Source organism: Elephas maximus, chromosome 5 (assembly GCF_024166365.1).
Source record: "Elephas maximus indicus isolate mEleMax1 chromosome 5, mEleMax1 primary haplotype, whole genome shotgun sequence".
NCBI classification, from domain to species: domain Eukaryota; kingdom Metazoa; phylum Chordata; class Mammalia; order Proboscidea; family Elephantidae; genus Elephas; species Elephas maximus.
Genome location: NC_064823.1, coordinates 53,572,620 through 53,584,989, shown reverse-complemented (window position 1 = coordinate 53,584,989; position 12,370 = coordinate 53,572,620). Strand labels below are relative to the sequence as shown.

Below are 12,370 nucleotides of genomic sequence, written 5' to 3'. Positions count from 1 at the left end.
TCTGACTCAGATTAGTGAGGGCCTGAGTGTCTGTATTTTGACAGTCTTCTTGGATAATTTGCATCCATTGTCAGTCTGGGAAACCACTGGTTCATGCCAACTCCTTTTATTTTACAGATAGAGAAACTGGGGTTAAACTGGTTGAGTTAGGTGGCTCACCCAGCATCACACCTGTAGGCAAGGCAGATCTGAGGCTAGAGTCTAAGTTTCATAGTCTGAATTCATGAGTGGGTGAGAACATCTTCCCACAGAGCTGGGCCAAGAGAATGTTGGTTAGGTTGCTAGAATAGAGGCTGGCTGTGGTGCTGGCAGAGGTCTGAGGAAAAGCTCAGAGAAGTTAAACAGTGTCTGTACTGAGATATGTTTGCCTAAACTCATCTTGTTGGTGTGATTAATAATGAGTTGAATTAATTCCACAGTTTTCTAAGAATTTCTAATCATGCTCAATTAGTCAAAGGTAAACACACATACACACACACCCTGAATTCCACATTGGAAATAGACTCCCATTGCTGCATGATCACAACTCACCAGAGGTTTCAGTTATGACCAGGTCATTTGTCCAACTCTTATTGGACATTACAGAGAAGTAGGAAATTCTGTGTTATTCTAGGGACAGTAAGAAGGTGCTAGTAAGATTCAGCCAAGGAGAATGGAAAAGGAAATCTATATGATACAGAAACATATTGAATTTTTCCTGTTTTCTTAATCTGGTCAACCTAGAAAAAAAGGCTGTCCCAGTGACATTCCCAATTTTCAAGCCATTTCCCGTTAGAATTCAAATAGACCACAGAAGAATCCCAAGCATTATGCTCTTACTTTTCTTTTTAGGTAGATATCTCTGGGGACTGTAAAGTGACCTACCAAGCTCATCGAGACAAAGTGACCAAAATCAAGGCCTTGGAGTCATGCAAAATATCAAGATCTGGATTTACTACCCAAAATCAGGTATGAACAATAGCTCTTTCTTTGAGACATTCCAACAATTACATTTTGTAGAGGTTTATTTAAAATGATAGAAGAATAAGGTAAGAAAATATTATTTGGGAACACATAATTTTTAGTTTAGGCTGTAGTTTCACACAAATGAAATGAATAAATTGTTACTTAAATATGTTGTAGGTGTGGGTCATGGGGAAGATTTGAGAGGGAAGCTATTTTGAAGATCAAAAGTTTGTTATTCAACTTGATTTAAAAAACCATTTATTACTTGTAACAAATAAGTATTTATTATTTATTTACTGACTTTCTTTTATAGGTCTTAGGTGTCAGTTCAAAAGCCACATCTCTTACTACCTATAAGATAGAAGATAGCTTTGTTATAGCTGTGACTGCAGAAGAGATACACACTTTTGGGCTGAATTTCCTACGAACTGTTACAGGCAAAATAGCTTCAAAGTAAGATAATACTAAAATTTTGATTTTCTTTGCTATCCTTTAATATATTATCGTACCCATATAAGTGCTTCCTTATTTCAATTGTTAGCTCCTTGAAAACGGTAATTATATCTTTTTCACCTTTATTTTTCACATCATTGACAATAATACCAAGCACATAGTAAACACATAGCTTTTTTCAAAAATAGAATTTCATTGAAAATTAATTGTTTATTGAATACAATTTAAAAATTTAAAAAGCCAAACTACTTGATTCATTCTAGTTTATTTTCTAGTTTCTCTGTCAAATGTTTTTAATATTAAGGCTAAAAAATGATGATGTTTGCATGATTATTTTTTAACAAAGTACATAAAAAGTTCCATGGTAAAGAAATGTGACAGAATTTTTTTATGTGACTTATAACACAAATATTTAAGGCTGTTATTTCAATTTGAGAAAATTTCTCTGGTCAGAATAGTTCTCACAGGATTAAGAACTAGAATTTCAAATGTAAGACTGTACTATTTTTAGATTTTAATTCAGAAAAGAAAAATCTTCTAGCATTAATTGTTGCCAAATTATGCCACTACTTCTAAAATGTTTCCTCTGAAGTAGCTCTAATGTCAGAGGTGAATGGATGCAAAATCTTGGGAGATTGCCCCATGTTACAAATGCTAGGAGTTTTATTGAAGTCTCTCATGGAGTGGGGTTCGGCTCATGGAGTAGAATTTTACATTCTGCTCTATATTATATCTATATTGTTTTCATATAAATTATGTAGTCCTAATTACTTATCGGGTCTGTCAGTTTTCCATTGCTGTGTAACAAACCACCTCAAATTTAATGGTATGAAACAACAAAAATCATTTTATTATATTCTGTCTTATAATTCTGGGTTATGACTTCGCCCAGCTATGCATGCCTTGCCTGGTGCCTATGAGATAGTTGCAGACAGTCATTGTCCAGAGCTGAAATTATTTGAGGGTTGCTCCCTCCCCTGTCTGGTGCCTGGACTCCAACAAGGACTCAAACAAGTGACTCCTCGCGCATCTCTCTTTGTCTCTATATGGCTTCTCGGCATAGAAGCTCCAAGTAGCCAGACTTCTCACATGACAGCTCAAGGCTCTAAAGACATGTGTGCTGACACTGTGCCAGATGAAAGCTGAATTCTTTTTTATGACCTAGCCTTGGAAATCACATAGTGTCACGTCCATCAGTCAAAGCAGTCACAGAGTCCTGCCTAGGTTCAAGGACAGAGACATAGACTTCTACTTATTGATGGGAAAGTGACAAGGCTCAAGAAGAGCATGTGGGACAAAAATATTGTTGAGACTATTTTTGGAAAATAAGATTTTCTAACTGCTTTGGTTAATGAGTGACATGTGGTTGCACTGAGGACATTATTTTCAGAAAACTGGGCTAAATGAGAAAGAGCTGATACCACCTATCTTGTTCAGCATCCAGGCAAATTTTCTTCCCTGTATTCTCTTTTCATATATTTAAAAAATCCAGATTTACCATTCCAAATCTTTGAATAAAATTTTTGTTCCAGAAAGACAACATAACTATCTTGAGACTGCAGGTACCTCTCGAGATAGCCCAGATTGAAAAATGTGGCCTTTCACAACTGAAATAAATTAGTGTATTGTTTGCCAAAAGAATGGCAACTAGCATCTTGTTCACCCAAAAGAGTGCTAGTAAGATGAAATTTCTCTTCCATGGTTATGCAGGCAGAAATTGGAGCTGAAGACGACTGAAGCAGGACCAAGACTGATGCCTGGAAAGCAGGTCGCAGCCATAATTAAAGCCGTTGATTCAAAGTATGCAGCCATTCCCATTGTGGGGCAGGTCTTCCAGAGCAAGTGTAAAGGATGCCCATCTGTAAGTGTGCACAACTGCACTGAGTAGACAAATATGGGAAAAACCACAGCTTAAAACTCTATATTGTCCTTGGATCTCCAGTGGAAGCTTTAGCTTTATGCTATGAAGAAACTTTGTAAAGAAATACCAGCCACCACTGAATTGTAACAACAGTTGGCTATGATGTATAATACAACAATAGTTAACAAGTAATTACCACCAACTCATCACAAACCAAAAATGTTATGACTTAAGGGCAACTTTTTAAAAGCAACTCCCCGGATACAGGAGGTTAAAGGGACTGTTGAAGCTAGCTGCAACATATGGTGTCAAGAGCATGGCTATGGGTCTGAATCCTGAAATTTTACCACTGAGTAGCAATATGTTCACAGGTGAGATATATTAGTGAGCTCAGTATTCTATCACCGTGAGGACTAAAGGGATACTGTGCTCTGTCTACATCCGGAAACATTTCTTTACCGCACCCCAACCTCCCCTACAATTACAGGCAGAAATGAGGTATCGTATCCCCCAGGCAAAGTGTAGATCATCTTATAGCATTTAATTCAACAAAGAACAATTTCATATATTGCATGCATCAATCATGGCGTATGGCACCAGAAATGACTTTAAGGTTCAGCATTTCTTAATATTTAATTTCTTATCAGGAGAGCAAACCCTTGGCTTCATGCTCTATGTATAGCAACTAGAAAAAGCCCTTCCCTTTGGGCATTATTGGTGTTTAGAAAAGTGGAATTATCAAGAACTAATATCAAAATTTGCTTAAAACACAAGGCAGTAATTCCTTACTAGTGTCTCAATTTTACCAAATTAAAATCAGAAGAAAACCAGATGAAACAGCAGTCTCATTATTCTTAAGGTTTGTTTTTTTCTTTTACTTGCTTTTCTTCCAAATGTCATTAATGTTCCAATGTAATTTTCCAATGGCATATGAGATGGGAATTATTTAGGTACATGACTGATGAAACAAACCATCTTTTCTTATGCTGTGAACTATTAATTTCTCCCTACATAGTTATTAAACATTATAAGCCACCTAAGATATTTATTAATTATTTCTTAATTGTTATAGAAAAGGTTTAAATCATTAGAGAATTTGCTTTTCTAACATCAACATGTCACTGTTGCAACTCTTTAAAGCAAAAAAAAAAAAATCACATTAATATGCTCTCTGACCTCAGAAACGACCCAGTAAATCTTTAGCTAAGAACAGCTGGAATTTTGCTTTGGAATATCCTCTTAAGATTAGCTAACAAGGGGAAGTTGGAAAAGAGAAAAAAATAAGTGTCTGGGTCACTATGAGTCAGAATCGACTCGACAGCAGTGGGTTTGGCTTTTTGGTGGATTATTAGGAGGAATGAGTACTTTTTAAAAAATAATTAAAAAAAAAAACAGAGTTGAAGGCCACTGATGTTCTTTACAACTAGGGAAAAAAAAGGTTAACTATGAAAATAAGTTCTTTAACATTTTTCAAAGCCAAAAGAGGTCATTAAGTAGAACTACTTACTGTTTTTAAGACAACAGTAGAGTAACAACTGTGTGTGTGAGAATTACCTTTATCTATTGAATACTACTCTGAGGTCCCACTTAACACTGATATTATGTAAGTAACAAACAATTCATACTTCGGCAGTAGTTAAGTGTTGTACTTCATAGAAAAAAATACAATAAAGAGATAGGATAGGGAACTCAAATTATAACAAACTTATTTTCAGGGATGTGCCTGAGGCAATTTTTCAGCAAGGATTTTTCCTTCCAAGATATCTTGCTGTTCATTGAAATTCTGCATGAGTTCACTGTGGTAGACAAAGCCTGGCCCCAGACCTATTTCCCTGGTGTTACCATAGCATGACCTATGTGCCCAGAACCAGTTAACTATTGCCACTGAGCTCAATAGTAGTAGATAAGTACGGTCCACCTACAGACGAACTATACGCAAGGTCTATATACACCTCTGAGAGTCACAGGTGATATATATGGGTAAGGGTGGAAAGGACCAGGTTTATTGAGGTAAGATTCACAAAGCCTCTGTTTCTTGTTGGATGTAAGGAAAGCTTTATTTTGGGGGAGCACAGCCTTTGTAAATGTGGATGTTCAGAGTTACGTATGGATTGTGAGCGGCAGCCCTGTCTTACAGCTCTTGGAGCGCTGGCAATCCACCAGAAAGCACCTACTGCCCGAAAACCTCTCCAAGGCTGAGGCGGTCAGAAGCTTCCTAGCCTTCATTCAGCACCTCAGGACAGCAAAGAAAGAAGAGATCCTCCAAATTCTAAAGAGTGAAGACAAGGAAGTACTGTAAGTTCCCCTAACATCGAGAGGGGTCATCTGTAGGAAATCTCTTTTAGGCTATCAGTGTTTATCAAGCAATTTGCCCCACCTCCAAGTCAATTATTTAGTTATTCTCCACTTTCTTCAAACAGCAATGCCACAATGCTGTAATTTCGCTGTCAGGTGACCAGAAATACAAGGGCAAGTTTTCAGCAGTGATTCAGAAGGCACATTTTTTTGAGAGTTTATGAGTTTAGATAGGAACTAGATTGGTACATAGATAGGACAGGGCAGGGCTTCCTTGTGACACTTTGGTACATGTGCTTCCTCCTTGCTGGTTTAAAATTGTGTTCCTGAAGTTACTAATTTACACTTGAAAAGATTTCAGAGTTGATTAAGCAAGCAAAGTAATAATAATAATAAAATAAAAGAGTATGACTTCTTCAACTGAAAAATGTCCTTTCATTAAACATCCAGGTGTTGTCCCCATTGAAGCCATGTTTTATATATAGAAAAATTGAGAACTGAAGTAAATAACCAAAAGAAAAAAAAGGAAATCCCTACATTATTTGAATATTTGGTGAAAGTGCTATTGACTTTACATGACAATTTTCAACTTCACTTTGTTTATAAATACAAGTTACTATACAACAAAAGAAAACCCTGGTGGCATAGTGATTAAGAGCTACAGCTGCTAACCAAAAGGTCAGCAGGTTGAATCTACCAGGTGCTCCTTGGAAACCCTATGTGGCAGTTCTACTCAGTCCTGTAGGGTCATTATGAGTCAGAATTGACTCCATGGTTTTGGTTTTTATACAAAATTACCAAATTGATTCAGTTAGTTGTGTGTGGCCAACTATCCTAACTGATGCTATAGATTGTTCAATTCATTTTACAAAAAGTGGAAACTAGCCATTAACATAACCCCAAAGTGGAAATTGGCCAAGTGGCAAACACACACACACACACACACACACACACACACACACACAGTAGCAGCAGAAATCACTGGATTATGAGAACTCAATTCCCCAAAAAGAGAATTTACCTTTTTTTCCCCCTGAGAAGTCTATTTATTTTTTATTGTATTTGTTATTTGTCTTGAGGACATTAAAAACTAATTGACAGGAATTCTGTATGACTAACCAAAAGTTGGTTGTTGTTGTTGTTAGTTGCCATCTAGCTAATTCCAACTCATGGAGCCCCCACATGTGCAGAGTAGAATTGCTGCATAGGGTTTTCAAGGCTGTTATTTTTCAGAAGCAGATTGCCAGGCCTGTTTTCTGAGGTGTCTCTAGATGGGTTTGAACTGCCAATCTTTCAGCTCGTAGTAGAGTGCTTAACCATTTGGGCCACCCAGGGACTCCAACCACAAGAACCAGTTAAAGTAAAATATGTGCAAAATCATAAATTCTCAGGTTCTGTTTTAATCTAGAGCTCTAAAATGTATTGGTAAAGTGATTTATCTTAATATCAAACCCAAAACCAAACTCAAACCACTGCTGTTGAGTAGGTTCCAACTCATAGTGACCCTGTAAGACAGAATAGAACTGCCCCGTAGGGTTCCAAGGCTATAAATCTTAACGGAAGCAGACTGCCACATCTTTCTTCCATGGAGTGGCTGGTGGGTTCAAACTGCCGACCTTTGGGTTAGCAGCTGAGTGCTTAATCACTGCTCCACCAGAGTTCCTTTGTCTTAATATCAAAGCCAAAATATTCTGAGAAGGAAAAAGCAAATATTAGCTAGTAATTTAGAATAGAGATTTCATAAAACCTTGGCCTTATCTGTATCCTAAAATTCTTATGACACCAATAATTTATGTGTCTGCATGATGCAGTAGAAAGGATACTGCACATCAGAAGACCTCGTTTTAAATTCTGACTTCCAATTAGCAGAATAACATTTAAGCAAGCCATTTACATTTAGCCTCTTTGAGCCTCACTTTCAACATCTGTAAAATAGGAATAACAATCCTTTGTCTTTATTGTAGGATAGTGAAAGGCAGCACGGGAGAATGCGCCATTTTCCAAAGTAGCTATTGTGCATATTCTGTAAATTGCAGGATGTTATTAGGTTTGCCAAGAGGAAAGGATTCTGTGAACAACTGAGTTTGAAGACCACTGGGTTAAACCAAATTAAATAGTTCTCTTTGCTTCAGAAATTTTCAGCACCTTTAATCTGATAATATTCTTTACAAATTTCCTTGAATATTTTCTCAAATTACATGACCTTGAAAACCTCTTTTCTTATAACATTGTGTAGGGCTAGTATTACATGGAAAATACTTTGGGAAACACCAATATAATTAAAAGATCATGGACTCCTGAGTCAGAAAAACCTGGGTTCTAATCCTATCTATACCATGTACTAGCTATGTGACCTTGAATAAATGACTGAATAGTTCTGAATCTGTTCCCACAGATATAAGTAGGAATATTAGTATTAACCTGACAAGGATGCTCAGAGGATTAAATGAGATGATAGTATTAAATAAAAGCTAATATTTATTGATCACTTGCTATCTGCCAGACATTAGTTTAAGTGTTTTACATAGATTATTTAATCCTCTCAACAATCCTGAGGTAACTATTATTTTTAGCCCCGTTTTCTAGATAAAAAATTAAAGCAAAGCAAGACTGCGCATGTAAAATTTCTAATGCAGTGCTTGCATGATAGACAATAAATGTCATATCTCTCTAAACCTCTGCCTCCTTCGCCTCCAACTTCATTAGGTTTTTGTTAGAATCAAAATGATAATAGTGCAAGTATATCATTTGTGAGAAATTTAAAGTGCTGAACACATGTATGATGTGTTTATATGGATATGGTATAGAGTGGTGCAGTGGTTAGGAGCTCAGCTGCTAACCAAAAGGTTGGCCGTTCAAATCCACCAGCTGCTCCTTGGAAACCCTATGGGGCAGTTCTATTCTGTCCTATAGGGTTGCTATGAATCACAATTGACTCGATGGCAACAGGTTTGGTATATAATATTTACAATCATAACATATTCATTAGTATGACAACCATTTCAGAAATTTTACCATTCCAAACTCATTTAACCAAAGTTTGGTTTTTTTTTTTTGGCTCTTTATTTTGGTGAAAATACGCAGTCACACACCATTTTGGCAATTTCTACATGTACAACTCAGTGACATTGATTGCATTCTTCAAGTTGCGTGAACATTCTTGCCATCCTTCTGCAAATTGTTCCACCACCATTGACTTAAACTCACTGCCCCCTAAGCTTTTCCTTTAACCTTTTGAGTCGCTATTGTCAATTTGGTTTCACATAAATAATTCTTTAAAAGAGCACAATGCTCAAGGTAGACATACTTTACTTATTAAGATAAGCTATTTTTGGTTCAAGGAAGACTTCAAGGGATAGTTTTGATTTAAGGTTTAAAGTTTAAAGATTATTTGAAGACAATAGTTTTGGGGGTTTATCCAGCCTCAATGGCTCCAGAAGTCTGGATTCCACTGAGAATTTGACATTCTATTCTGTATTCTTCCCCTTTTTGATCAGGATTCTTCTCTAGAATCTTTGGTCAAAATGATAAGTAATGGTAGCCGGGCACCATCCAGTTCTTCTAAACCAAAGATTTTTGATAACTAGAATATGTAACTAGAAAGTTTCTGTGGGATTTCCATCCTGCTAACACATATTATGGAAACCCTGGTGGTGTAGTGGTTAAGTGCTACGGCTGCTAACCAAAGGGTTGGCAGTTTGAATCTGCCAGGTGCTCCTTGGAAACTCTATGGGGCAGTTCTGCTCTGCCCTATAGGGTCGCTATGAGTCAGAATCGACTTGATGGCACTGGGTTTCTGGGTTAACACATATTATGGGTGGACACAACTATACCATGGTGTTTTTTATTTTAAATAAGCAAAAAATTCTCACTTGGCTATAAAGTTAAAAGAATTTTTCATCTCTTCCTTTAAATAATGCTGCTGTAGTTCAGAATTGACTCGACGGCACTGGGGGTAGTTGAATATTAAGGCATTTGAGAAATGTGTGCATCTGCAAAGCTGACTAGAAAAAGAGAATCAATTTTGGGGACCCATGTATTTAGATCTAGAAAAGAATTAAACTTAATTTAGAATGTTATTTATATAATTTTTATTTACTTCCAAATTTATTTGGCTTACAAATACAGTAAAATTAGCTTGCATTTTCTGAGTATACATTGTTTGAGTGAGAGAGAAGGGTTGGGGTCTTTTTAAGAAGGTCTACTCATTGTTATTTTTTTTCTAATAATAAAATTTTACTTCCTTGGGAAAATAAAATCAATAAGGAGTCTGTGAGTGTGGCAGGCATTTTTAATAATTCCTTAAGCATCCTAAACATTGATATTTGTGACTATCCCTTTCTTACAGACCCCAGCTGGTGGATGCTGTCACCTCTGCCCAGACTCCAGACTCATTAGAAGCCATTTTGGACTTTTTAGATTTCAAAAGTGACAGTAGCATTATCCTTCAAGAGAGGTTTCTCTACGCCTGCGGGTTTGCCTCCCACCCCAATGAAGCACTCCTGAAAGCCCTCATGGTAAGTCAAATGGACACTCGAAAAATTCTCAGCTGCTAAAAACCTCAAGAATCTAGGCAGTAATTGAAAGTTGTTCTGGTGAGAATGAGGCTGCAAAGTACAGCCTTCTGATTATTTGTATTTGAATTCTGTTGAACTGTTTTCAATCCATTAATCATTAGCTGGACAATAAACACTTTCAGTTAAATTACCATCTTGACCATTCCTCTAAATAACAAACTATATAGGAATTGAAAGATTGTGTTCAGCTATCATATAACATGACATAGTTAAGACCAAATGTCAGAGAGGAAAAGCCTTAGTTATGCTTCAGTAATCAATTTTAACAGATTTGTTTTGACTTCAAGAATTCTCATGGTATTCAATACACAGTATATTGAACAGATACAATTCTTCCAAGATTAAAAAGTGTATTTTGGAAACAAAAGCTAACTTTTTTTTTTTAAGTATAATTTGTGTTACTATAAATGATCTAGAGAAATAGTTCATAACCTTCTTTGGAAATTAGGCACACTTTAGCATTGAAAAAAATTTTTTTTTTTTTTTTTAGCATTGGATAAAAGCAATGGAGTCCCCCTTTACCCACACACAAAATTTTGTAGGTTCAGTGATCCAGTCAATCCAATCCATAAGCCTCAAGTGAATTCATAGATCCTAGGTTAGGAATTCTTGAGAAGGAGAGATACTATGGACTCTTCAGTTCCGAGACCGATAGTGAATTTGTAAGTACCCCAAAGCAAAATTCTGAATATGCGACCTAGGAGGATAAGAACGTTTCTCTCAGGCATTGGTTACTTTATTCCTCAACTGAAAGTGTCCCTTGGAAATGTTTAAATGTTTTGGTAATCTCTTTTATCCCTGTTTTGCTAACAGAGTAAGTTCAAAGGTTCTTTTGGGAGCAATGACATCAGAGAAACTGTGATGATCATCATCGGGGCCCTGGTCAGGAAGCTGTGTCAGAATGAAGGCTGCAAACGCAAAGTGAGAATCCAGTCTCCTGTATTATATACCCTAGACCATTCTATCTAATACTCACCATGTTGCCTACCATGGGTGCTGCTAGTCCCCTGTACCCCGCTCCTCTTTTCTTATTCTTCATAGTGATTATTACTCTCTAACATATTTTAGAAATTACTTATTTATTATGTTTATTGTTTATTTTTGTCTCCCTCCACTAGAAGGTAAACTCGATGCAGAAATAGAGTTTTGCTTTATTGAACATCAACTGCTTAAAACAGTACCTGGCACATAGCTAATGCTTAATAAATACTTGTTAGAAGGTGAATACTCATTAATCCACCTATTGATATTTCTTTATTGAGTGTCTGCTATGTATTCAACTTTGTATGGTATATACAGTGTAATTCTTCTTCTCAGAAAAATAGTAAACTCTACAATTGCGTCCTAGAGCATAAATGTGTTTATAAAAGTGTGGCTTGCAGTTTAGATGGAGGAAATTTAGTACTTCTAATTACTTAGAAATTTACATTGCATTTATTTATTTGCTCGACACTTCTTCAGTTGCCTGGAAAAACTATGAATTTTCACATCCTTCTCATTTACGAAGAAAGGCAAAAATGCTCCTTTTGTAAGCATAACTAAATGTGGAAAGTCCAGATGGGTTAACATCTAACACAACCCATCTTTCTATAATGCAAACAGATTAAAGATGCTGCATATATGAAAACAGTCTTTTTTTCAGTCCACATTTATTACACATCCAGCGTCCAGTCAGCATTTTTTTTCCCAGCACAGACAGACATCACTTTATTATTCAGCTTACTAATGTTTGCTAAACCAAGTGGTCTAAAAGAGGCAACCCATAAATAGAATGTAAACTAAGAATGAAAATGACTACTAAAAAACTATGGTGCTGAAAATGTTTGACTATCAGCTGGAAGAAATCAAATTTATTATTATTTTTATGACATCACAGAACTATGATTGTTTATATTTTTCAATATCCATTTAATATCTGATTTACTTCAGCAATTAACATATTAAATATTTTGGCTAAAGGCTCAAAACCCATATATAAAACATCCATTCAGTGTCATTTACCGAGCATCTACTCTGCTAACAACGATGCTGATCGTTGAACATAAAGATAAATAAGATATTCTACCATCCCCAAAGAACTCATACTCTGTTTACCTAATATGAACAGATAAATAATATTGAAATATGAACAGAGTGCTCTTCTGAGAATACAGAAGATGCAGAAAATTATTCTGTTTGGGGATGCTGGGGAAGTTTCAGCAAAACGGTAGCGTTTGAGTTTACTCAGTCTGGAAGAACT

At 36.2% G+C, this 12,370-nt stretch overlaps 1 protein-coding gene across 1 annotated transcript in view; it reads left to right on the top strand.

Annotated features, from left to right (window-relative positions):
- MTTP (microsomal triglyceride transfer protein) overlaps positions 1-12,370 on the top strand; it is a 65,933-nt gene that overhangs the window by 23,931 nt on the left and 29,632 nt on the right. Inside the window, exons 5-10 of the mRNA XM_049885650.1 lie at positions 832-948; positions 1,259-1,398; positions 3,109-3,259; positions 5,397-5,554; positions 9,903-10,071; positions 10,945-11,052. Of these exons, the coding sequence (XP_049741607.1) occupies positions 832-948; positions 1,259-1,398; positions 3,109-3,259; positions 5,397-5,554; positions 9,903-10,071; positions 10,945-11,052 (843 nt within the window). The remainder of the gene's footprint in view (positions 1-831; positions 949-1,258; positions 1,399-3,108; positions 3,260-5,396; positions 5,555-9,902; positions 10,072-10,944; positions 11,053-12,370) is intronic.